The 26,987-nt window shown below is 44.4% G+C and overlaps 1 protein-coding gene and 1 long non-coding RNA gene across 2 annotated transcripts in view; both read left to right on the plus strand.

The window, feature by feature from the left end:
* Window positions 1–26,987, plus strand: part of LOC146753250 (uncharacterized) — a 235,405-nt gene that overhangs the window by 83,625 nt on the left and 124,793 nt on the right. The gene's annotated exons all lie outside the window — the stretch shown is intronic.
* On the plus strand, window positions 17,633–26,511 carry LOC146753255 (obscurin-like). Its single transcript, XM_085530788.1, has 8 exons — window positions 17,633–17,719; window positions 17,940–18,205; window positions 20,955–21,221; window positions 21,545–21,657; window positions 22,374–22,527; window positions 24,968–25,234; window positions 25,858–26,127; window positions 26,507–26,511. The coding sequence occupies exons 2-8, from the start codon at window positions 18,046–18,048 to the stop codon at window positions 26,509–26,511; spliced, it is 1,236 nt and encodes a 411-aa protein (XP_085386914.1). The 5' UTR covers window positions 17,633–17,719; window positions 17,940–18,045.

Consider the following 26,987-nt stretch of genomic DNA (forward strand, 5'->3'; position numbering starts at 1 on the left):
TTGGCCTACATTAGGTTTTGTAGCTCGGTTTTATGCATAAAGCATGGTTTTCTACTCTCAGCAACCCCTGATTCTTCAGAGAACTGGCTGAGGTCATCTCCTCTTAATACCTAACACATATAGAAGAAAGTGTTTAAAGCCCACCTTACCCTTTGTGTCAACAAATGGAGTTAGCATCAGAAAGATAGCAAGTGTAATTAGTTAGGCATACACACTTCAGTTAAGGTGATTCAGTTAATCACTTTGCTAAGTGGGATCGATTGATATGTTGAATCTTTTATGGATTACTTTAATGACTGTTTTATCTGATTCTCCTTTTACCAACAACTGGTTGCTGAGAGCATTCATGCTAGTTCCTATTTGAGGAGTGGGAGAACAGATAAACCCTAAATAAACGGGCTTCCATTTCTATTCCATGGTTTGCCCTACAAAAGGCTGTAGAAGTGCAGAATATTTCTGACGCACTTACATCATGGACTTCTCTAGTGCTAGCCAGCTTCTAACAGCAGAGCAATTTTCAATAAGCTTCCTATGCTTGTTTGGGTCCCAGGAAAGATCCCACAGTCCTGATGTTGATACCAAGACAGAGGCTCCAAGCATGAATGCAGGACTAGCAGGTGTGAGGGGGATTGACATTGCCTTTTATTTGCAGTGGAGACATGGAAGACCACTCATTCAGATCATTCATGCAAGCATATTCAGGCATACCCAGCTCAGGTGACCGGGAAGGCTCCTGCTCCCCAGCAGTCATGGCAAACCCTTCCAGGACCTGTCCCCTATCTCCTTCCTCCCTGCTGTCACTCTGTGAAGCCTTCTGCTGCCATCCCTTTCCCTTCCTTCATGACTTTCTCCTCTGCATGCTGTCTGAATTCTGAGTGGCAGCAGCTGCCCAGGAGGGTAAGTTCAGCTCAAGTTCCTGTGCTGCTGACCGTTGCAGTACGTGCAATCCCAGGATTCACACCACAGCTCTACCACCAGCAATGCAGTCCACTGAAGGCGAGGGAGCAGGGCAGCAAGCCAATGCAAGAATGCAGTTGATACACTCTACATTTGATCTCCCTGCTTGTATTGACTGTAGAAGCATCATTCTCTCCGCCCACCTTCAACAGCTCCTGTTCTGACTGATGATTTTCAGGGGAGGTTCAAGTTGGATGTTAAGAAAAACTTCTTCTGAAGAGGAGTGGTGATGTGGTGGCACAGCTTTGCAGGGAGGTGGTGGGGTCACCATCCCTGGAAGTGTTCAAGAACCATGGAGATGTGGCACTGAGGGACGTGGGCAGTGTGCATGGTGGGATGGGTTGAGGCTGGATGTGGGGATCTTTGTGGTCTTTTCCAACCGCAATGATTTGATGAAGATCAGAAGGCTTGCTTATTAGCAAGACAACAAACATGGCCTAGACCAACCAGGTGATGCAAAACTTCTCACAAATGCAATGGAGCTTTGGCCCACTTCAAATAAGGATTTCAGCGTGCACCACAAATAGTGAGATAATGAGATGGCAGAATCAGCCCTTTTTACACTAGTTTTCTATAGATTTCCAAGGTGTGCAGCACTTGTTTCTTTTAAGCAAGAAGGTCTAATCTGCATCCCGTAATGCTCAACACTCAGCACCTAACATTCAACATGTCCTTAAAATGGGATTGTTCTGTGCTACCAGTGGAACCCTGGGGTAGAGGAACCCTGAAAATCTTTCTGAGTGCAATGGTAAGAGGAGAAATTAAGACTCAGAAAGCCATTGCACTTTGGGAGAAGCTAGTAAGATGAGGATTTCTGTGGTGAAAGAGCCAACCACTCCAAGAGTACTCATAATCCCTCCTGACTTTCACACCACATCATTTTGCAGTGAGTGCTGGACTTGCACATCATGTTACAGTGGTACACATGAGAAATACAGCAACAGTAGCTAGGCAAGCACTCTCCACGTATGGCAGAGGAGGAGGTATTACATTACCCTGTGCAGCCATGAGCTCATCCGGTCTGAAAGAGAACAGAAAACCTTTGGTTTCTGAGGCAAACAGCTAATAATAGCCCTCAGCTAGCAAAATTCAAGTGTAAAAGCACTACATTGCTGTGTTTTCTCCCTACACCTCTGCAATAAGACGTGGGCTGGCTTTGGCTGCTGAGGATTAACTTGGTTGATTCCAGCTGTTGCCATAGTCTTTCTGTCATTGTTCATATTTCATTTTCTCTGACAGATACCTCCCAAATCTACCCTTTCTGTAATCCACTCTTTGCTGAAACTGCCAGTTTCCTGAGCCAAAAGCATGAGCTACACAACTCACGGAACAGATCCAAAGGCCCCAGAATCACATCCACGTGGTGTGGGAACAGTAAGAGCTGATAGTTTAGAGTCTACACCGCAGGCAGCAGCAAAACTGTCTACTACAGGAGCAGAGATACATTGCACACCAGGGACTGAATGAGCAGAATGCCCCAAGATGGAGAGAGCAAAGACTGAAACCTTTACAAGGGAACAGAACGCAAGCTATGCCCTGCAAGGACACCAGGTCTGTGTGAGCAGAAAGGCAGTAGACTCCCAGTACAGTTGCTCCTCCACATAGCTGATCAAATGCCAAACCTTGACCAGGATTAAGCTCCAATGTGTTCACTGCCATAAGAAAGAAGAGGAGAAAACAGATTCCCTGTCCTGATCAGCTCAGAATACAAGACAAGAACTGTAAAGTTAACAGAGAACAAGCTGACTTACGAGCAAAAACCAGCAGAGTGCAGCTACAAATAAAACAGAAGACAAACCCTCGTCATCAGCCAGCTCACTAATGGTCACTCAGAATGCAGCTGATGTGCCCATGGCTATCTGGAGTCTAAGTTAAAATTTACCGGATCTTGTGCAAAATATACTGACACCAGAGCAATCTCTACTGCAGCTGGAGTGAGAGATCTGCCTCTTTCTAAACCCTCAGACTAATAAGAAACGTACAATTAGAAAGGTATCAATGGATTCATGACTGGTCATTACATTTACAGAACATGGAATGAATGCTCATCAACGTGGGATTCAACAAGCCAAAGGCAAGTGCAGTGCCTCTGACTAAAAGTTCTTAGGACACCGACAACCAAACCTCAGTGCAGCCACAGTAGAGAACTGTAACTACTACTGTTGAAATATCAACTGGTAGAGCAGTGTTGCACATTGTACAAATCACAGTTGGACATCCATGGACAGCTGATGATAAAGTAGTTGTAGGGGAAGAGCTGGATGAAACACTGTTAAAAACAAATAATCATTTTAGCTGCACGTTTGTAAGCATTTTTCATCCTCCCCAAAACAGTTTCATGGCAGAATCAAGACACATTCACACAGACGTTTCCACAGCCAGATTATGGAATAATCAAAGAATATCAACCAAAATGTGTTTCCTACCAGTTACATGAATCTTGAAGGTGAGTTTCTGGCCAGCAGCCTCGCAGCTGTACTCCACCTGGCTCACCACCAGCCGACGCTGTTTGCCCTCTGACTGCACCTTGAACTTCTTGCTCGAGGTGATCAGTTTCCCCTCCTTGTACCACTTCACCTCCGTCTTCTCCTGGGCCACCTCACAGCTCAGCGTGGCATTTTGAGTCAGTACAGCCTTCACCTCCTTTTCTACCTTGTCCTTGTTTGTAAACACGTCTTCTTTCTCTGCAGGGACATCACAACAGTCACACCGTTTTGCTGTAGTCTGCTGCAGAGCTTACTCCAGTTCCCCGTTTTCACTATACTTGCCCTTCACAGGGAGCATTGTGATACCTCATTAAGACAGGAAAATACTTTCCCCTCTATTTTGCCTTGGGAAATGATAAGCATATCATTTCATTTCATATCATATCACATCATATCACAAAGCTAAACATTTCGCAGTCTGATAGCAGATTTGGACATGAGATTTAGAACACCTGCATGCACTGCTGAACCTCCTCCCTTATCTTTTTTTCTTCTGATGTCTCTCTACATTTCCAGTAAATCAGAAGGGAACGGCCCTCTAGAACCGGTTGCCCAAAAAGACTGTGGATGCTCCATCCCTGCAGGCATTCAAGGCCAGGCTCGATGTGGTTCTGGGCAGCCTGGGCAGCTGGTTGGCAACCCTGCACATAGGAGGGGTTTGGAACTGGATGAGCACTGTGGGCCTTTGCAACCCAGGCCATTTACGAGTCTGATTAGTGGCATTTTCCACCTCATTGTGTCATTCAAATTTTGTAACCAGATCTCTTCAAACACCTCCCCTTTTCTCACTCCTTGCATGCCTGGTGTGCTCTTGCACTGTAACCCTGCAGACACCAGATGACTACAAGAGCTGCACAAGTTACCCTCCTTGCCTATTGTTTGTTGCAGTAATTCATTCCTGGATGGAAAAGCACATGTAGAAAAGTGTTGCTATGACACTAGATGACCAAGAAAGTCCTATAGCCAAAATGTTTTGCACCAGAGAGGCTGTCAGTTGATCCTCCAAATGCAAGACACACAAAATGAAGCATTCCTTTATCTCTGGGATTCCAGGCATTTTCTCACCTCTGACTTTCACCTGGAATGTTGCTTTGTCATCTTTTGTTTCACAGCTGTAGCTCCCTTGGTCTTTCAGGGTCACATTTTTGACCATGAGCTTGCGGTGCGTCCCCTGGGAGATGATGGTTGTCCTCTGGTCCTGCTTCACCTCTGTTTGATCTTTCTTCCATACAACAGCTCCGCTTGCAGCTGACACCTCACACACCAGCTCCAGGTCTTCAGAAGGACTGACTGATATTTCTGGAGTCGTTTTGGGCTTGTTGACAGAATTAATGGCTTCATCTGAAGAAAAAAAGAGAAAGTGGTTTACATCCTGACTCAGGCTTATTCAGCACAGCATTAAGATACAGTTAGAACTGATTCTAATGTCTCTGCTCATTACATTTGGGTGATCGAGTTTCACCTCTGGAGGTACTCACATACAAACGTGTGCTTGATTCTCCTGTGTAAGGAAAGAGTAAGTTCTATGCAGACAGTTCTTATTTCTTTTAATCAATTCTGTATTCTGCACATGTTCTTCTGAAGCTAAAATGAAGGCAGCTAAGTAACGTGTTTGCAATACATGAACAAACCTATTCAACACCTTGTCTCTAAGCTAACAAGCAGCGTTTGATGAGCACATCAGTATTTCATGCCCTTCATTCCTCCAGACAGAACCTGCCTGAGGAGCAAGCTGATGGCTGTCAGCTACAGGCAGACCTAGCTTAGTACTGCATTTCTTAGAGCAACAACTGTTGCTTTCAGTCACTGAATATACCAAGGCCAATTGCTATGCCAGGCACATTTATGGCATCAGTGAACAAATAATGCGTTAAAAATTGTAATAGACAGGAGACATCTATTCTTTTAAAACTAGGTGACCAAAGAAGAACAGTCCCTCTAGAGTCAAGCTGTGAAGAACTAATAGCACCAACCTATATCACATACATAGATTATTTCCCTGCCCTAAGACCATCTTGTGACCATTTGGTGCTCCTAATTAAGCCCTCTTGATGGCATTTTGTCTGAGCCATGTGACATTTTGTGATAGGAGTTACTGCCAGTGTTCCCTTCACCCTACACCAAAGTAGGAGGTATCCATTCTCAGGGAATCATGCAGGCTTCCTCTGTATTTGATGCTCAGAGACAGCCCCAGAACTTTTTAAATCTTAGCTTAGCTCTCATCCGATAAAGTTCATCAAACAGTGCAACTTGTCCTTTGGGGATGCCTTTGTTCTGCATCAACCAGTTCCAACGGAGTCTTCTTGGCTTGTTTTAGATCAGTTTTTCAACAGATAAAGCCAGGGTCTTTGAATTACAAAGTGAAATTGCAGAATGCATGATTCTCAACCAAACAGAACAGCAGGTGGGATGCAGGGTGAATACCTGAGCCAACACCACCTGCAAGCAATCCTTCAATATCTTAGGAATCTCTAGCCACCCCAAATCCAATGTTGTGCTTGATCTATCATCTCTGCTGAGTTTTTAGCTAGCTGATGGTGAGCATCATGGTGGTGATGGGTGAGCAGTCGGACTAGAGGGTATTAATCAACCTTAAGGATCCTGTGATCAGAGGAACGTGAATGTGCTGTTAAAGGTCACAAGCGCTGCACTGCAGCATGAGCATACACAGCGAAAGGCTTTCAGTAGAGCTTCAGTTCATAAATGAGGACTGGGTTATGGAAAATTGGCTCAAGATAGAAACCAGAAAACAGATCTTAACGCCAGGTTCTGTGAATGCAACCAGCTGAATTTCACAGATATTGAATATCAATGACAATTTCTTGTGTTATTTTACCCTCCAGCTCCACCCTGAACAGGAACATGTCAGTGACAAGCATTACTCCTCCAGGCTTGACCTAACAGTGCTTTACTTGCACTATGAGCTAATGGCTGTGCTTACAGCACCTCAGGGAGACACCTCAGAGATCACAATGTCTTTCGGGTACAGCAGGAGACACTGAACTCTCCAAATATGGAGTTTAATTTGTCCAAAGAGGAGACAGGATTCCCATGCTAATAACTTAGGACCATTTCAGTCATAGGTTTAAAGATGATGTAAGTGCTGAGGCAATACATGAACTAGATGAATGAGGCCCAGATGTCAGGGCTCAAGTCGTGACTCCAGCCCCAGCTGGAGCTAAGGCTGTCTTGAATTCATCACAACACAGTTACATTATTTGCTCATACTGTGGATTTGCATAGGGACAACAGGAAGGTCAGAACTGCTTCAATAGAGCTATGCAATCTTTGTCCTAAATACTGGAAACCCACAGCGTTGGACAAATAAAATGAATTAAGTCTGAAGTGCTTTACATGGATTGTGATCCTATGTTTGCCTCACAAACTTACCTGAGACTTTCCAATCAAAAATCAGAGTGTCATCTCCAATTTTGCAGATGTTCCCTCGTCTTCTTTCGTTACAGCTGAAGCCACAAGCTTATGCAGTTTCCCTTTATCTTCCATTGTGAATTTCTTACTGGTTGTGATTTCTTTGCCATTTTTGTACCACTTCACCATGACACTGGCTTCAGAGGTCTCAGAAACAAATTCAGCTTTTTTTCCAGCAACGGCCCTGATTACTCCTCCAGTTGTCTCTTTGATTACGAAGTTTGCCAGTGCTGAAACAAAATATGGACACTCAAAATATGTATGATGGTAAAGAACTGCAGGGACATTGGTGACCATGACGCATTCATTTATCATAAGATCAAACGTGCACGTTTAATCCTAGTTCCAATTGCTAGATTCTAATTCAGAAGCTGGCAAATTGGCAGCTTTTATAAACCACGTACCAGATTACCTTATCTCCAGAAGTTGAAGGACATACACTCTACAGGGGACAGAGCCAAAGGAAGAAGCTCAAGGCTTCAAGAAAATGTCTAAAATAGGAAAACTGAGGAAAGAATTGGAACAAGCAAACTAGAAGGAAATCAATGGAGGGTGTTCAATTACTGCATTGTAACCCCCTGGCAAACAAATCGAGCCTAAAAGATGGAGATATCACTTAGGACTGAAAAGAAAAACAGAATTCCTTTATGGAAATTAATTGGAGCGCAAAAGTTAGATGATGAAACTGGCCCCTATTAACACACAGTGGAATAATTGACTTCAAAGATTCAAAATCTCACCACTGTCTTAGCCAAAGGTTTAAGCCTAAGTCCACGGTCCTATTTTACTCCAGGTAATGGAGTTTGTTTTCCAACTTCTTGTTAACAAATCATTTCAAAACAGCACACACAACTGAGTTGGGTCTGTTGAGACAGCACAGTCAGAGCTGCTAAAATCAAAGTCTGGATTATGCATGCGTTTGTTCTGAAGTTCCAAGAACACGCATGTATAATACAAATTCAACAACGTTATACAGAACACCTGTCTCTTAGCAGCTCGAGAGCCAGCTGATGGACACTGGGATGGCTGAGATCCTGTCAATACATTTAACTCCATCCTATCATACAGTCAAATTTCATTCATTTTTTCAGGAACTGTCTCTTATCATTGTAGTCCCCTCACCACTGCTGGATGTGAGCCCAACCACACAAAAGCAGCTGCTGGTTTTCACTGCAGATACTGCAGTAAGGAGGAACAGCCTCCAGACTGGACCAGCTGAGCGTGGCCCTACCAGGATTTGCTCCAAAGGTCTTATTACCAGTAGTGCTTCCTGATGAAATACATGGGGGTCCTCCTTTGATTCCAACCCCAACCCACCCCACCATGTCCCCTGATAACATCCATCAGGGCCACATCTCCACAGTTCCTCAACACCTCCAGGGATCCCACCACCTCCCTGGGCAGCCTGTGTGAGTTCCCCACCTCCCTTTATGGAATAACACCATCTCCTCTTCCCAACCTCCCTGAAAAGGATGGATGTTGCTGAGATCTCTGTTTTTCCACCAGCATGGAACACAGGTTGAAAGGTCTGTGAGGAAGAGCACGAAAAGAGTTTCATCCATGTGCCTTCTCCTTCCTTAGTAAAACCAGTGTGAAACTGCAGCCACGTCAGGCTGAAGGAGACGTCTCAGATGTCCTGCCTGGATGCAGGAGGTCACGTGTCAGAGGATGTCTGGCACGTCAAGTCTCATGGCAGTGCAGTGCATGACAAACTGCAACAACACTTTCCTGTGAGCTCCTTTGGGCACGAGGCCCAGCGGGTGACACACCTCTGGCTGCAGCTCTTCAGAGCCTCCCAGCAGCCACGTGATGCCCATGGGAGAGACACAGCTGACCCGCACAGCAGATGATTTACCAGCTTGCTCTGATTTACAGGAAGAGAAGATACAAGTGGCGATGCTGAATGGTGAAATACTGCGAGTGTGTGGCATAGGTATAAGATTGGTGAGCCTGAGGATGTTCAAAGTCAGGCTGGACAGGGCTCAGAGCACCTGATGGAGCTGCAGTGCCCCTGTTCATTGCAGGGGAGTCCAACTAGCTGACCCTTAAGGGTCTCTTCCCTATCTATGAGATACACAAAAGCTGATTCTGCAGTAACCAAGCTACCAACAGCAGTTGTTTGTCTTACAGTTTGCCAGCACAGATTTTAAAATAACAGCATTGATTACTCATTTGATAGTCACATTAAAGTGCAAAGCACATGGAAACGTCCACCAGCTAATTCAATTAATTCTGGGGGCAGACCTGCCAGTATGAAATATTATGCTAACATGACTGAGAGAAGAAAAGCAAAATTAAGACTAGCTGACAAACCTTGGCAGGAAGTTCTTTTCTCCATAAATTTAGTCCCATTATTCAATTCTGTTTGGAGCTGTCTCCATGTCTCTCTGGAGTTTGTTCTTTGAGAAGAAGCAATTAAGTAAGCTCTCCAATGCCGAAGTGCATACACTACTCTAGGGCTTTGTTGTTTCTCCATGGATCAACAAGGGTGACAAGCCAGCAGAATATGATAAAGAGCCTCATGCATACTCAGTGTGAAAAAAAAAAAGGCAATTGTTGCTGGGAAGAAGGTTCATTTGCATTTGTGTCATCTGCAGAGGGTACTGCAGAAATGGAAAGTCTTCCACTGGAGCAAACAAAGGGCTCTCATTTTTTGCAATCAAGGCCCAGCGTGTGGATCTCAGAGATCAGACCTACACCCTGCAGCAAAACAGAGACCTGCGTGGGAAAGTTCAGTTTCTCTCTACATCTGTGTAAGAAAAAGCCCACCATGGAATGATAGCAAAGTAAACATCCCTGTGACTCTTCACAGGTCTCTTCTACATTTGGGATCTCTGCTACAAAAAGAGCTGTTTACATCATCTCTCGTGGCCACCCTGAGAGAAGAGCAGGAAGGCTGGGATGCTCTTTTTCCTATCTTTCCCTTGATTTCCTCTATATCTTAGGGACGAATCACAGCACAGAACACAGAAATCAAATGGCTCTACAAAGCAGATTGGCCAGTTCAAGTCAAAACAGCCACTGAAAACACCCCAGATGCTGTCTGACAACAGCTGGACTGTCGGGGAGTCAGGTGAATGCAGTCTGCTGGCCCTGGGCAGGAGGAGCACAGCCCAGACTGTCACATACCTTTCAGTGATAGGACAACTTCCAGCATCATCCATTGAGACGCTGTGAATTTTCAGGGTGTGTTTCTTCCCCACAATTTGAAGTTCATATTTTTCACTGGCCTTGAGCTCCTTCCCATCCTTCATCCACTCCACAGTAGCACCTGTGTCTGAAAGCTCAGCCTGCAGTTTGGCTTCCTCACGCAGCCGAGCGGAGATCTTTTCTACATCTTTGCTCTTATTGGTAAATTTCACTGCAGCACCTGTCAGGAGCAAAGGCCTCGTTATTTCAATTGATATCAGGCTAACGTGTTCAATATTTACCGCAAGATCTCTCAAAAAGTATCACCTTCTGTTTCTGCACTCATCATTGTGTCACTGCTGAGCAATTCAAGATATTTCATTTGGTCTTCTTGCCGGATTTACTAAGTAAAAATCAACCAAACATCTCCTTCTACTGATTAGTAATGCTCTAAACATGCTTCTGCAGAGGTTTCCACCCAATGACAAACAGCTCCTCCCATCATGAATCTTTATTTGTTCTATTTTGTCATGCAAAGCTGATTGATAGAGATACAATTGGAATGATTGCTCCCCTACTTCTAAACTATTCCAGTGCAATCAGAAAGGCTGTCTGAACCTGGAGCTGAAAGTACTGCCCTATGGTGATGCAGTGGTAAACCTGCTGACTGAATGCACTGGCCAAGAGCTGTGAACTGCAGACATTCATCAGCTGGCATGAAGCAATCTGGTTCAGATACCAAGCAGCTGGGTAGATTGGCTTACCCTACACTCAGTGCTATCATGTTTAGGTCATTACCAGGACTCACGTCAGTCCATGGGATGCAATTTCAGGTATTTGGTACAGTCAGTGAATGCCTGCAGCCCCACTTCTAATCATCAGATCACAGCAACTATGCCTTGACTGTAAGAGGAAAGGAGAATGATCAAAGCAAATACCTCTCACTGTCATCTTGGTGCTGACATCAACATTTTTGGCAACAAATTTCACTTCTGCTCCATCATCCTTCTTGGGGACGTTCTTTATGATTAGGCTGTGAGTAGTTTGGGTTCTCTTGATGATGCAGGTCTCGCTTTCCTGTAAGACTTTACCACTGAGGTACCAAGTGCCGCAACACGTTGTTGTAAGGTCAATAGTAAACATGGCATCCCCTCCAGGTACAGCTTCACCAGTTGTTAGGGGGAATTTCACAACCATGACTGGTCCTGAGGAAGAACAACATGAATGTCTTAATGCTCTTTAGATGCAAGTCTGGTATCTCATTTAGAGATGGAAGATTAAATCATAGGGACATTTCTACTTCTCCCTTTGCATGAGTGCTGGAAGAAGCACTTCTATGCTTAAGATCTGTTACAGAAAGTTCTGCCTCTTGCACATGTGAGATATCAAAAGATAAGGATATTCATGTCTCTGTCACAGAAATAGAACTTGTATCACTTTAGTGGTAGCTGGAGGTTGATAGGAGATAGGAGAACTAGGAATAAAGGAAAGCCTTTGGTGTGTTAATGCACTACTATCCTTAAAGTCAAAGGAAGCATCTTTAGGGAACCAACACAGCTGCTCAGCACACACTGACCCATTTCCATTGGGGTTTTTGTGCTTACCAAGGTGCACGCTCCCTGGGAATTCCAGAGACGGGCTCTGTCCATGCGCATTGACTGCAGACACTCGGAACTGATCATCAGCCTCTGCAGACAGATTGCTCACCGTGAACTCTGGGACGGGGACATGAGACTCGTGGCACCTCACCCAGGTGAAGCCAGTTAGTTTCTTGCATTCCACAATGGAGCCATCGATTGGAATGGGGCATTGCATCTTCGGAGGGGACCATGCCAGCGTCACTGAGGTTTCTGTTTTATTTTTCACCACGGGGTCAGTTGGGGGCTGGGTGGGAGGTTTTCTGGGAGCTGAACAGAAATAAATACAGAAATATTAGCAGAAGGTCATGTAGGCTGGAAAAGACCTTCAAGATCAGCAGACTCAACTTGCAGCATGACCTACTGAGTCCCACCATTAACTACTGTGGTACCTGAGGACATACATGGCAAGCTTATTCCTGCAGGTATTTGCATAGTGAATATATTCACCCTCTGGTTGCTTTGGAACATTTTAGAGGTTAAAATCCCATCAGACTTTTTCACTGTGTGCAGCCACTGATACAGGCAGGAGGCTGGGAATTACCTGATGGGCTCTGGTTACAGACTACTGACACAGTAAAGGATTGATTTCATTTCATTTTGGCCATCAGAAAGTTTGGTGTCTGGTTTAAGTCACCCAATTATAATTTAAAACTCCAAGTATAATCTTATGGAGAGCAGCGCATTCAGGAGAACTCATCTTCATAAACCTGAATGAAATCACAGAATCATAGGATCACGGGAGGGCTTGTGTTTGAAGAAACCTTCAAGATCATCCAGTTCTAAACACCCTGCCATGGGCTTGCTGCCCACTAAACAGCTCAGGCTGCCCATCACCCATCCAGCCTCGCCTTCAACACCAAGGACAGGCATCCACAGCTTCTCTGGGCAGCCTGAAATGGAAGCAATGAGCCACATGTTGAAGATACTCAAACATTCATGACTGTAGAGAGAGCCAAATACTCCATACATATTGCCTGACTGGTAAATGGTATTAAAATGCCAGCAACAGACTCATCCAGCTCACTGAAAATGGTGTGAACCTGGCGAAAAACACCTTCCTAAGATCCAACCTAAACCTCCCCTGTCTCAGTTTAAAACCATTCCCCCTTCTCCTATCACTATCCACCCTCATACACAGCCATTCCCCCTCCTGTTTATATGCTCCCTTCAAGTACTGAAAGGCCACAATGAGGTCTCCCCGCAGCCTTCTCTTCTCCAGGCTAAACAAGCCCAGATCCCTCCACCTTTCCTCATAGGAGAGCTGCTCCAGCCCTCTGATCATCACAGTGGCCCTCCTCTGGACCCACCCCAACAGCTCCACATCCTTCCCAGGCCTGGACACAGTGCTGCAAATATGGCCTCACAAGAGCTGAGCAGGAGGGGACAATCACCTCCCTCTCCTGCTGGCCACCCCTTTTTCAGTGCAGCCCAGAACACGCATGGATCTATCTTTTTCATACGGATATTCCCATAGATGTACATATATATACCACACCTACACCCCCACAATCTGCTACAACTCCATAGAATTTTCAAGGTTGGAAAAGACCTGGATGATCTTATGATCTTATGATCTCAGATCTTATGATCTGGATGATCTTATGATCATCCAGTCCAACCATCACCAATACTTCCCAGTTAAATCACATCCCTCAACACAACACCCAAACTTTTTGTGAACTTCCCAGGGTCGGTGACTCTACATGAGAGAAAAGGGCACTCAGATAAGGGATTCTGCATTTGCTATTAGCAGAGGTGGGATGAGACCGAGCACTGCCCCAGCTCCTGGGATAACGCAGAAGGGCTGAGACCTTCCAGCTGCTTCCACCCAGGGTCACACAGCAAAGCCGACCCTGCAGGAGTCTGCATGATTCTTTGCATGGCATTTCTAAGAGGAAGATCCCCCCCTACCCTTGGCTCTACACTCCAGCTGCTGTCTGCCATCTGTAAAGCCACCACAGCTCTCCTACTGGAGTTCCCATCTGCACAGTGACAGCTTGGTTTCTTCTTACTGTCCAAACAGCCACAGCCTCAGTGCTTCTCAAATCTCCCCTTTTCAGCTGATTTCCTCTTTCTAGTTGCTGGGCAATTCCTCCCTCTCACAGTCATCCCTCTGCCCCACTCTATGCCCACAGACCCACAGAGGGCACACAGAGCCAGCCCTGTCCCAGCAGCTGCTGCTTCACATCTGACAGTCTCAGGAGCTGAGATCCAGGCCGAGACAGCACTGCCCAGACATGGTTTGTAGGACGTTTGTGAGAGGAAATAGGGAGGTTTGTGATTAAACCTGCCCCCTAAGGAGGAAGGCAATGCTGCCTGCAGCCCCAGCAGGCATTACAAAACATTCCCTAGAGTCCCCATAAACTCCCTTTACAGCCCCTGCACAGCTCTATATAACAGTCTTACAGAACTACCTCTAGTAGAAGCAATCTCCACACAGAGATCCTTTCCCAGTGGCACTCAGCCCTTCAGTGGGGTCTAAGAGAGCTGCAGCCAGACTCAAACACAACTGCTCACACAGCTCAGCTGCCTTCACCTGTGCTCCTGACGCTGACACATTGCAGCCCCACATCCCCCTCTGCCCCCCCACAGCCCCACAGCCCCACACCCCCCTGTCCTCCCCGCACTCCCCATCAGCCCATCCCACCTCAGTGCTGCCTCTGTCTCTTCTCTCCTCTCCCCGTCCCAGCGCCGGCCTCCCCCGGCCTCCCATTGGGCAGCGGCAGCTCCGCCGGCTCCGATTGGCTGAGCCGCAGTGCGCGGGAGTGGCCGTTGTGGGGGGGGCAGAGGGGGATGTGGGGCTGCAATGTGTCAGCGTCAGGAGCACAGGTGAAGGCAGCTGAGCTGTGTGAGCAGTTGTGTTTGAGTCTGGCTGCAGCTCTCTTAGACCCCACTGAAGGGCTTAGTGCCACTGGGAAAGGATCTCTGTGTGGAGATTGCTTCTACTAGAGGTAGTTCTATCAGACTGTTCTATAGAGCTGTGCAGGGGCTGTAAAGGGAGCTGAGGGGGACTGTAGGGGGGATATGGGGCTGTGGTGGGCCATAGGAGGACTAGGGGCTCTAGGGGGCTCTGAGGGTGTGTAGGGGTTGTGGGGAGCTATTGGAGGATATGGGCAGGTATGGGGCTTTAAGGGGTGGTGTATGGAGAGATAGAGGGTTGTGGGGGCCTTAGGGTGATATGGGGCTACTGGGGGCTGTCGGGGGCAAATATGGGGAGAATATGGAGTTGTAGCAGATTTGGGGGTGTAGGTGTGGTATATATATATCTATATATATAGATCTGTCATTGTCTTCATTCGAAGAAATCTGAAAATTAGGAGTCCCAGCTGATAGTAAAGACTACCCAGAGGGATGGGATGACCATATGGACTGTAATGAGGATGCTTTATAATGTGTGATAAACACTGTGAAGCAGTGTTGCTCCGGGAAATGGCCCAATACGACACAGAAGCAGCTTTAAATATCTTCTAGTCACAAGCTGTTCATATCTAATGTCTGTTTTACCCAATGTTTTCCAGTTCCAGAAGCAGAGGATGCCTTTATCAACAAGCAGTAGGTGCAGAAGGAGGTGAAGGCTGCACCAACAGAAAATGCCACGCTGAGCTGCGAGGTGGCCCAGGAGAAGATGGAGGTGAAGTGGTACAAGGAGGGGAAACTGATCACCTGGAGCAAGATGTTCAAGGTGGAGTTAGAGGGCAAACAGCGTCGGCTGGTGGTGAGCCAGGTGGAGAAGAAAGATGCAGGGGAGTACAGCTGCGAGGCTGCTGGCCAGAAACTCACCTTCAAGATTCATGTCACAGGTAAGACAGGTGTTGTCTGAAATACAGCAGAGAACAGTCAAGTAAAATCTAGTTTCTATTATACAGTGATCCAGTTGCAGTAGTCTGTGCTGAGGATTTTTCCCTATACTTGATTGCCTGGGTTTGTAGAAAGTATTTGGTTTTAGTCTCGCACAAAGTGCTGTTTCAGTCTGTCTGTAGAATAATAATTACTGATATATGTACAATGGAAGCAGTGTTCAAGTAATTATTCTAATCTCTCCTGTGCCTGAGATCCCAAACTGTAATTCCTGTTCACCGAAACATTTGACTAAGCTAAGTATGTGCAGTGAGGCTGGAGTGCATGTTGTACGTGCAGCCTTTCATGGCAGGAGAAGCATGAACTTCTCCTAGTAGTACACTGCCTTTTTACTATGCCTTTATGTTGGAGGCTGCATCTGGATAGGTGAGTCTGCTACTCCCAGTAAGAGACCTGGTAGAGCTGACTATTCCCAGAGCTCAAAGTAAAATAGATATCTGGAAATCACACACAAAGAACAAAGGACTGCGTTGGTGAGCATATTTCCTTTGTGCCTTTGACAGTCACAGTTGTGGCAATGGTAGAGGCCATGAGGAGTCTGTTCAGGAAGCCAGGAGTACTGTTCTGGGTCATGAAAAGGCAGCCAGTGGTTTGACTATCACATGTTTATGTGTTTTGATGTTTCACAGTGGGTCTTAAGTAAAAGGAACTCAGGTTTTGGTTGCCTGCAGGACAGATGTTCTTTTGGGTTCAATATGTTTGCATAGTGACATGCAACCATGGGACTGGTGTTCAAGGACCCTCTTGGTTCCTTCAGTTCCTAGGTTCTTTCTTGCCTAGATTTGACACTTTGTTTCAACAGAAGAGCTGATATTCTCTAGTGAAGGCTATTAGTTTGGGCACAAGTGGTAACCTAAACCTGTTCCAACTGGTATATAAAGACCTGCAAGATGCTCACATGTCAGTCCCTCAGTCAATACTTTTTCTTTTCTTCCCTCAGAGCCAAAACCTGTGTTTATAAACCAGGAGAAGGTGCAGAAAGAGGTGAGTGCTGCCCTGGCAGCAAGTGCCTCCCTCAGCTGTGAAGTAGCACAGGATCCAACCGAAGTAAAATGGTACAAGGATGGAAGACTGCTTGCCTCCTCCAGAAAGTTCAGAATGGAATCTGTGGGCAAAACACGGCATCTGGTTGTGGAGCAGCTGGAGAAGAAAGATGCTGGAGAATACATCTGCAAGGCTGCTGGCCAGAAGATGACCTTCAAGTTGGAAACAACTGGTGAGCATTCGCTTTGGGAGCACTAAGCAGCTGTTTATGTGGCTTAGAGGAAGAGGAAGTGAGCCATGCCAAAGGGAAGGTGGTGTGGTGCAGGAATGCAGTTGAGATCAAACCCAGCGAACGTTTCCAGATTGATGAGGAAGGGGTCAGAAGAACTCTGGCAATAAGAGGGATCCAGGCTGAGGACGAGGGAGAGTACTTCTGTGAGTCCAGAGATGACAAGAGCAGCATTAGCATCACCCCCAAAGGTATGTCTCTGGAAATGAAGGCTGACAGTGTGGAAGGATCCTTGGCTTCCCTCATCAGCCATTACAACACTGCAAAGCTGAGTTCATTTGTGTGTTTATGCTGTTCTCTGTGTTAAGAGCCAAGTACAAAATTTCTTTCTCTCAAAATAACTGTGGAACAACTGCTTCTGAAGAGCACAGCAGTTAAGTGGGCAAATCAGCCTTCAAGGCTGGAATTAAGCATCCCAAATGTAAGATAGGATTTTTTTTACCCCTTCTTTGCCTCTTTTCTTCTTGCATCTTTGTAGATGCAAGGAGGATCTCCTCTACAGACAGGGGATGTGAGTGTGAGTTATGGTGATCACTTCCTGCGAGTCATAAAATCTGATGCTTCCAATAAAATCATTGACTCTGTTGGCTCTTTGAAGGTGCTCAAACATAAACGAGCTCATACACTTAGGGACACATCTTTTATGTGCTCCTAAGTGGTTTCTTCTTCTCCATCAGCTCCCAGGGTGGTGAAATTTGTTACGAGCCTCAACCACGTGGCTTCTGAAGAAGGCAAAGAGGCTGTGTTCAAGTGCACTGTTTCTCCCAGTGATGCTGTGGTCACCTGGTTCAGGAATGGTGTCAAGATTGAAGCCAGTAAGAAACTCGTGATCTCACAGAAGGACACCAACCACAGCCTCACCATCACCGATCTGACACTGGAAGTTGCAGCTGAAATCTCTGCCAGTGCTGAGGGCGTAGAAAGCACAGCCAATCTCAGAGTCCGAGGTAAGGCGCTGTAATGCCCCATTGATAGGCTGTCACTGGTGCTGTGGTTTGTGGGTTTCATATTGCCTTTCCTCTGGTTATGGTGACGATATGGAATTTTGCTTCCTTAAGTAGGGTTCCCCTGAATGCACTGGCACTGGAACCACCATTTAAATTCTTTATAAAAAAACTGTTTTGTGGATTCTCTGTGTTCTTACTGTTATTTCTTCACATTGATCAGAGGCCTCAGTCTCATTCAAGAAGAAACTGGAGCCTAAAACTGTTGAAGAGAGAGAGACACAGTGACCCTGGAGGTAGAGCTGAGCAAGCCTGCAGAAGTCAAGTGGATGAGGAACAGCATTGTATTGAAGGCCAGTGAAAAAACAGAGATCAAAGCTGAGGGAACAAAGCATATCTTGATAGTTAAGGACATCTCCTTTGCAGACAGGGGCTTTTACTGCTGCAAGAGTCCTGACGACAAGAGGCAAGCCAAGATCAATGTGGAAAGTAAGTGGAATGATTGCAAGGTCTGTAAAGACACTGGATGTGATTTGAACTTGGATTCAGGTCTTCTCTATTATCACAGTGGCTACTGCCAGCCCTACATGCCATGGGGGCAGGGAGACACAGCCCTGGACTTGGACACCATTGTAATGCTTGAAATAAGGTGAAAGAGAGGGCGGTCTTCCCAGCAGCCCTCAGCCATGTCATTGACATAAGCTCTTAGCTGATTCTCCTCTGGAATTTCTCACTCTGGTGCAGTCTGTTTTTCTTCATCTGTAAGGCTATTAGCAACCTATTCCCTGCTTATCCATCTGTTCTTCTCTACAAAGCATGTCTTTCAAAGCATCTCTTTATAAGCAGTCAGAGTTAAATGAAAAAATAAAAATAAAAACACAACAGGGCATCTATCTATGGATGCTTTCCTTTCAAGTAAGCTAACGGTGTCTCAGCTGTAGCCCTGTACTTCTGTCCTATTTCCTGCATCCTTTTGTCATGTTTGCTACGGAATGGACAAGGACAGAATTGAAGGTCTATCTGATTTTTGTCTACAAAGCCCCTGCCACCAATTGCTGCTGTGTAGGTCATCAACAGGTACTGAAAGGCTTGATAGCAGGCTTCGAGTACATAAAAGGCTCTTAGAAAGTGGAAGCAAACAATCTGTTCTCTGTACAGAAATAATGGACTTCAATTGCAATAACAAAGATGCAAGTTCTACAACAAAAAAGCTTTTTAATGGATCTTATCCAGTTGGATGACTGGATAAGTCATTTGGAGGGGCTTTGAAGCCTTCACTGTGGGTTTCAGGAAAGGTTAGTGAAATATCTGGGGCACAAAGAGCTGAGCATGTCCTGGAGCAATGGAGAAGGGCTGGATGATTTTTGCGGGTATTTTCAGCCATAGAATTTTGTGTTCTGGTGGTGTCAGTACATGCTGTCGTACAACATGGACGGGTTGGTTTGTTGCATTGGTTCAGACTTTTGTACTAGGAGCTCAGCAGTGGTTAAAGCTCACACTTCTGCAAAGTAAACAAGCTCCTGCAATTCGTCTCTACTCTGTTTTAGCTGTGGATTAGCTTGACAGTTCCCTTCCATAAGCTTTATGGTTCCCTTCTGTAAGTCTACTTACACAGACTGAGTTGCTTAACTTGAAGTCTTGCTCCAGGATTTTGAGCATATTATTAGCAAAAATATCACAAATAATTTCACCAACAATTCTCCCCACCTATATGTAGCTTTCCTTTTTTTCACTGGCAGGTTTTACACTGGCAGATAGGGTGGGCATGTAGAAACAACCTCACCTTAATTCTCACGAAGCTCTGATTTCTCTGACTGGCCTTTGTTTTGTGATTCTGCATGCATGCCCTGTAGCTAAAGCCTGGATGTCTTCCCCAACACCTTCAGTCTCCCATCCTTACTTCAGTTACTCCATTGCAAATCTCTCTGCTAGTCCAAGAGAGTTTTTATTTTACCCCTGACCTTTAACTGAGTTAGTTCCATTAAGTGGCTGAAGCCCTAAGTGATCCAAGGTGAAGCATGATCCAGACTGGAATTTAGCTAATTGTAGTAGGGAATCCAAGCCTTAATGAGACGAGTTATTTAAAATATGTGTCCTCCATCTAAAACAGCATTGAACTCTTGCCCTGGTTTATGATAGAAGTGAGAGTTTAACAGCAGAAGTCTGAAGTTATGCTCCATATTTCTCATCACTCAAGAGAATATTTGAATATATTAATTTCTTTGGCTGTGTTAGAGCTCATAATGAGGTAAGCTGATGTTCTTTAAATGCTCGGAGTCTAGCAATGTGGGGAAGTGGACTGCTATTTGCTGTTGAGCTTTAGGCTAAGAAGCCTGATATTAGAGAACCGTGGACTTCCCCTTTCACTTCCCCTCTCCTCTCCTTCTTCCTGGACTGATCCCTCATGGTTTGAGAATGATTTCAGAGCAAGGTAAATGAGGAATAGCCATGTGAAAACCTGTTGTTTTATTGCACTATAAAAGACACTTATTCAAAAGACAAGTGTGTGTTCCAAGCTTAAGTTTGCAGGAGATCCTAGAAACAACTCAGATGCTCAAACCTGTAGTCTGGCTGAATATTTTATTGTCAGTTCTGGTCAGGAGGAGATGCTTGAGTAAGACAATAAAAGGTCATGGGTAAGTTGGTCCTTCTTGTGATATACTTCTAGGCTTTCATCAGGGAAAAGCTTAATTAGTCCAAATAATTATAGGAGAAACCACACCAAGAACATGAGAGTGAAATTTCAAATGACGTGAAGATAAATTTTACCTCGTTCTGCCATTCCCCAAATGTTTGTTTCCTTATGACAAGAAGAACTTTGCAAAAGTAATTTTTTTTTCAGTCTTGTGTGCAACACAAAAAGGGGTAAAATCTAGGAGACCACCTGAAATCTTTTTTCCATCTGGAAGGATCGATTTAAGAGCACCCATGGACCTGGTTATGAACAAGTTTTCTTCTTTGCAAAGGCTGTTGCTTAATTGGCAGATAGTGTACCTGGGAGAGGAAGAGGGAAGTAACTTGTTTTGGAAGTCCTGATGCTATTCAAGCATTCAAGGCCAGGCTGGATGGGGCTTTGTGCAATCTGGTGTAGAGGGAAGCATCCCTGCCTACAGCAGGGGGGTTGGAACTGGATGATCTCAAAGGTCCCTTCCAACCTAAACCTTTCTCTGATTCCTTTGATGATTCTATTTCTCAGATGCTGGTGTGAAATCTCCAACCTCTCCCCATTGTCTTTCAGTGCGGCAGATGAAGCTGGTGAAAGGTCTGCAGCCCCTGGAATTCTCTGAGAAGGGAACTGTCACCTTTTCGGTGGAGGTGTCCCATGAGGATGTGGAAGGGACTTGGCAGAAGGACGGCGTGCGGCTGAAGCCTGCACCAAATATCACGATAGGTGCCCAGGGGAAGAAACATTCCTTGACACTTTCTTCTGTGACCCTTGAAGATGCAGGACTCATTTCCTTTAAAGCAGAAGGCATTAATTCATCGGGGAGGCTCACTGTGACAGGTATTGGTTGGTGCAAGGTGTGATTATCTGCTCCTGTCCCAGATGACTTGAACAGCAGAACCAGCTTTCCTTCCAGCTGCAAAGAATGTTATGCACTGGGCCATTGCCACCAGAGTATCCCTCAGATATCAAGAGGATTGTTGTAACATGATTGTCCCTAGCACAAGTAATGATAATGTGCTCAAAACAATAGGTTTTTTTGTTGTTAATGACATGTTCTAGTAAGCATGGAGAGTAGGCACTGCCTTTCATTATTCCTTATGCCAGATGCTCCTAGAGACCTAATTCCCAACTAAATCCACATCCTTCTTTCTCCTTCTCAGAACTGCCTGTGAAAATCAGCAAACCATTGGCAGACATTAGCATCACTCAGAAGGACAAGGTCACATTTGAGTGTGAGCTGTCCAGGCCCAAGGTAGACGTCAAGTGGTTCAAGGTATGGCATGTAATGGTATTTTCCTTTCTGACTTCTCTGGAAATGAATGAGAGCCTTTAATTTCACTTCCAAGGGATGCAAGTCTGAGCTTTTGCTTGATAGCTTTTGCACTGCTCTCTTTTCTTTATGCTCTTTTACTTGCCCAGATCAGCCCTCTTTGATATTATGTCCTGAGTTCATTTATCAAGTTGAAATGGAAGTTTGTTTTGGGTTTCATGTGAACTCCTGAGGTCTTGCTGCACAAAATATTGTTGGTTGGAGCACAGTCTTGAGCTTCAACTCTAACACAGAAATTCTCAGCCAGGATTTTGTAGCCTTGTTGTGAACTTGGTTTTAGGGTGAAATTTCAGTTTTCTTTGCACGTGACAGTGTGAGAATTTGCTCTGGCCCTTTGTGTACCTCCCCGGTGCTCAGCTGTTCCTTCCCTTACTTGGGGATAATGTCATTTATTCAAGGTGATGTCCAAACGAGCTTGTTAACAGTCCTCTGCAGTGCTTTAAGCTGTCATAGGTCAGCCAGAATTTATGCATGTTCTATAGCCATTCCTACATGTTGAAAACACTGCACTGTGCTTAAGCTTCAACATATGTTCCAGTAAGCACAGTTCCATTAATTCTAGGGGAGTGGGTGAATTAAGCATAGATCTGAAGGCTCCCTTTGCTCAGTGCAGAGATGGAAGGACTCATGGAGATCTGACTTGGTATTTTCCCTTGTAGGATGGGAAGGAGCTCCATCAAAGTAAAAAAGTGGGCATTACTTCCCAGGGAAATAAGAGAAGTCTCATTTTTCACAAGTGTGAATATGAAGATCAGGGAACATGCACGTGCCAAGCAGCTGAAGACAAGACATCAGCTACCCTAAAGGTTCGTGGTATGTTTACCTGAATGAGCAAATAAACTGTGTTTTGCACCACAGGAAAAAATGCTTCCTGGGCAGTTTGAGCATTTCTTCGTTAGTCCTTTTGGATACCTTTCTCTTTCTTCTTTATGCTCAAGACAGATTTTCCCTCCTTGTGTTGCACTGGTTAAACCCCAGTTTGTAGCTCATCACCAGGCTCTGAAGCATCAGACTGGTTACTGAACACACGGGTCTGCTGTGCCCTGGTAAATGCCACCTGCCAAAGGGACTTCTGAAAGGATGCTTTTTTCTGATTTCCTACTAGATGCTGTCCTCATGTGGCCACTTGGGTTCAGTGTTAGCATGAACATGAACATGTGTCCTGTCCCATGACTTTGGTGAACTCTCATTTTCTCTCTCAGTCTGCAACCAGGTTGCGTTGCAGTTTCAGTACTGGCTGTTTTATGCAGCCATTCCATTTGTTCTGGTTTAGGTTCTTTTTTTTTTTTTTTTTCTTTTCTTTTTTCAGGCATCATTTCTATACAGTAGACAAAGCCAGCTTATTACATTTGATTTACAGTTTTTAGCTTTTGCTGGTAAGCATTTCAGCTCTCGGGCAGTTTTACCGACAGGTTTGAAGAGCTGAAATGGACCAGCCTGGACACGATGGTCTGTTTTTGGTGGTGTAATGAATTTCTGAAGTTAAACTGATAGACCCTGTAAGGTTTTACAGTGTATGACTCACGTCTGGCAGAGCTATCACTGCAAGGAGTGTTTATGTATTTAGCATTTGGGGAGGCAAATGGTTGGGGATACTCTTTCATTTGCTTGCGTCTCAGAGTGAATCACCAGTATGTGAACCATCCTTCATCTCCTTTGTATTGCTTTTGTGTGTGTCTGTGTGTGGTTTCCCCTGTGAATTTCATCCTTTCCAGTTATATGGAAGTTCTCTTTTGAGCAGTGAAATTAGATGTTCCATCAGCAGTCATAATGGTAAAGCTGAGTTGCCACGTTATCTGTGTCCTTTCTGTCTGGCGTCTCAATAACTGCTGCCCCACCACAATATCTGCCTAATACTTCAGCTCCATGGATGCCTCCTTGTGCAAACTGAGAGCCTGGATTTGGTGTGCATAGATCTGGGCTTACATCTGTGCTGGTAAATGCACTAGTGCATGGGCTAAGCAGTCCTGCCTCCTGTGCTGTGGGCATTGAGATGGGGCTCCTACAAGCTGCCCATTGCAAGATATTTAGAAACTAATTGCTGCGGAGGTTTCCATCCTCTTTTCAGACTAACTAAAATTTGGTTAGTGGGATCAAAACAGAAGGGGCAGGGAGGGAGAGCTGACCAAGGACTACTGATGGAACAACTATGAATCCTTGGTTCCTCAGGATTCCCTGCATCAGCAGTTGGCAACAGGAGTAAGGGGGCTCAGGAGGACACTGTAGAGTAGTGTGAAAAATGAGCGAAGGGAGTTACTAATTGATGCCTCTTGGAAAGCAGTCCAAGAGTAGTCCTCTTCATAAACTCTCCCCTTGTGTGTGGTTTTATCTTTATGAGGTGTTCATAACGAGTGATGTGTAGATCTCCCTTATCTCATAATGTCTTTGCCTGCCTGCAGTGAATATGCAGGATACAGGATCATATACGAGCTTCTTTGAATTACTGCTCATGTCAGGAGATAAAATCTGCCTATTCTTTGAACTAACACTGGCGAGGGTTAGTTATTCTGGCTACCAAGAGAATGACACAGCAGACTAAACTTTTTCTTTTCCTTCTTTGTCAAATGCCTTTTCATCCAACGACGTGTCCCATAGAAATTCAGAGCAGTGTTGGCTGAGGGAAGTGGAAATATTTATCTCCTGCGTGTATCTGCCACCCTATTTAGACATGTCCCTCCTGGCAGAGCACAGAGATTGGAGGAGTTGTATTAGGCACAGGAAAAGAGCACAGGGTTGTTTTTTTTTAATATATACAATGTTAGGGTATATATATGATGTTAAGTGTGATGAAGAAAAGGGAGACATTTGAGTTAGCACACTACTCAAGAGTTCAGTCCCCAGCTTTGCCACTTCACTGCTGTACAGTGCTGAGAAAATTACTCCTTACCTCTGAAATTTAGCCATCCAAGTGGTAAAATAGGGATAACAGGTCTTCTTTTAATTAGCTCTTTATTTGCTGTGCATTAGATCAAGTGCTTAACAAAGCGTCACCATCTAAGTAATCATTCATAGAAGAACTATCACTACTGAGTTAGCCTCTCTCACAGAAACTGTGCTGATCATTATATATATATATAACATATATATATATATAAAATATATTGATCAATATATATATAGATAATATACATATGTATATATATGTATATATATAATGTGTATATATACGTATGTATATATATAATGTGTGTATATACATACATACATACATACATACACACATATATTTGTTTGTTTGTTTACCTCTTTTTAGAGCTGCCTGAGAGAACTGTGAAGCCTCTGCAAGATAAGATTGCACTTGAAAAGCATCGGGGATTCCTGGAGTGCCAGGTGTCTCGTGCCAATGCTAAAGTGAAGTGGTACAAAAAGGATCTTGAAATTCATCCCAGTGACAAATATGAAATTTTGAGCGATGGCGTGTATCAGAAACTCATCATCAACGATGCGAATTATGAAGATGAGGATACATACACTTGTGATGTTTTTGATGATAAAAGCAGTGCTCATTTCTTTGTTGAAGGTAAAAATAGTAATAATAATAAAATAAAATAAAGGCAGTGGAATGCAGATAGATTTATACAAAAGCCATTCTCGCTTACTTTGAAAACAAAATGCAAATTAAATGAATATTTAAATTCAGAGGGTTTTTTGTTTTCCCAAAGTCCACCGATATTTTTCTTGTTACAATTATAAGGGCAAGAACATCCTGGAAAATGAATTTATCCTAAGTAGAGCCATTACATTTGAGCTACAGGGACCTTTACTAGGAGAAAACTTGTTGTTCAGAGCTAAGTTGCTGTATTTAACCAAAGTAATTATCAATGTCCGTGTTTCATTGAACCTCTATTCCACTTCGTAATGCGAGGAGTTTGATATCGGGATGGGAAGGTCATGGTTTGATTTGGATGTTGGACTGGGAATCAGAAGATCTGGGCTCTCTTCAGGTTGTCAGTCTTATTGTCTGACTTCATAACAACATTCCTTTGTTTCTACTATTTTTTTAATGATGTTTTAAGGCATTTTGAGCTGATAGGTGTAGTGTTCATGTGCAGTAATGCTGACGTGAGTAAGTAGGGTGATAATGTAAGGGTTTTTTACATTCCTTCTAAATCTCTGCTTTCTCTTGTTCCATCCTTCTTAAAGAGCAATCCATTAATCTAGTAAAGGAGCTGTGTGATGAGGATGTGACTGAGCCTGAAGAAGCCAAATTTGAATGCGAGATATCCATTCCTTCTGTGAAACTTCCCAAGTGGTATCTACGTGGGGAAGTCTTACAGGCTGGCATAACCTTTATTATGCAGCAAGAAGGCACCATCCACCAGCTGACCATACCGAAAACCACCACTGATATGACAGGCACCATTCAGTTCTTAATTGGCAAATCCAAATCCACAGCCAATCTGCTCGTCAGAGGTAACATATCCTGGCTTGGTTATATCATGAAGATGAAGAATTAATTAACATACAGTCTTCCTTCACTGGGGTCGTTGAAATATTGTGTGTGTGTCTGGAGAGTCTGCTCCATTTCCAGTTCAAAGTCGTTGGACACTAAATGAGACAGCTGCATCTCAGTAAAATATGTGTTTGAATAGTTGTGATGTGCTTACTATTCAGATCTAAAGAGCTGTGGTTTTGTCCTTGGCTATTCCAAAGAAGTCAAATCAGGTGAAATTAATTGTATTTCTGAAGTAGACAAGTTTAAGTTTGGTAGCACCTAAATTTGATGCAGTTTGTCATTGATTTCATCTGAAAGAAACTTCCAGGCTTTTTATCAGCTGTTTTCCCGTTGCAGCGTAAGAGTCTCCATTCACATCCTAAAGTACTTGTTATATTTTCAACTCACTCTTATTTGAATAAAAGCCTTAACTGGGAGCAGTTTAATAAGCACAGAACAAGAGCTGGACCTTGCATTTGGTAGATAATATACAGTATTACTTTATAGAAATGTAGTCAATGACATTCCCTATAGGCAATCGTTTGTTTTATCTTTGGAGTGGTTCAAACAACCATTGTGAAGATGAAATTAATTGGGATGGAATACACACAAGAGACTTTCCTCTTCTTCCAATTGTCCTCATCCTTTCTTCTCTTCCACCCCTGTTTTGCAGATTACCATATACAAATCACCAGGAAGTTGGAGGACAAGACAGCTTTGGAACATCATTCTGTCATCCTGTCCTGTGACTTCAGGCCTTCTCAAAGGTTGTGAAATGTTTCAAGGGCCACACACCCATCGAGCCCTCTGAGAAATACAAGATCAAGAGGGATAAGCA

The sequence above is a fragment of the Coturnix japonica genome, unplaced genomic scaffold, assembly GCF_054131305.1.
Source record: "Coturnix japonica strain WE unplaced genomic scaffold, WE-NBRP24 Scf039, whole genome shotgun sequence".
In the NCBI taxonomy this organism is placed as follows: Eukaryota; Metazoa; Chordata; class Aves; order Galliformes; family Phasianidae; genus Coturnix; species Coturnix japonica.

Excerpts from the sequence above, each read along its gene's own strand:
- LOC146753255 (XM_085530788.1), top strand. The coding sequence starts at position 18,046 with ATGAGGAACAGCATTGTATTGAAGGCCAGTGAAAAAACAGAGATCAAA. Across the intron at positions 18,206-20,954 it reads AGCCAAGATCAATGTGGAAA|TGCGGCAGATGAAGCTGGTG; the intron begins GTAAGTGGAATG and ends ATTGTCTTTCAG. Across the intron at positions 21,222-21,544 it reads GGGGAGGCTCACTGTGACAG|AACTGCCTGTGAAAATCAGC; the intron begins GTATTGGTTGGT and ends TCTCCTTCTCAG.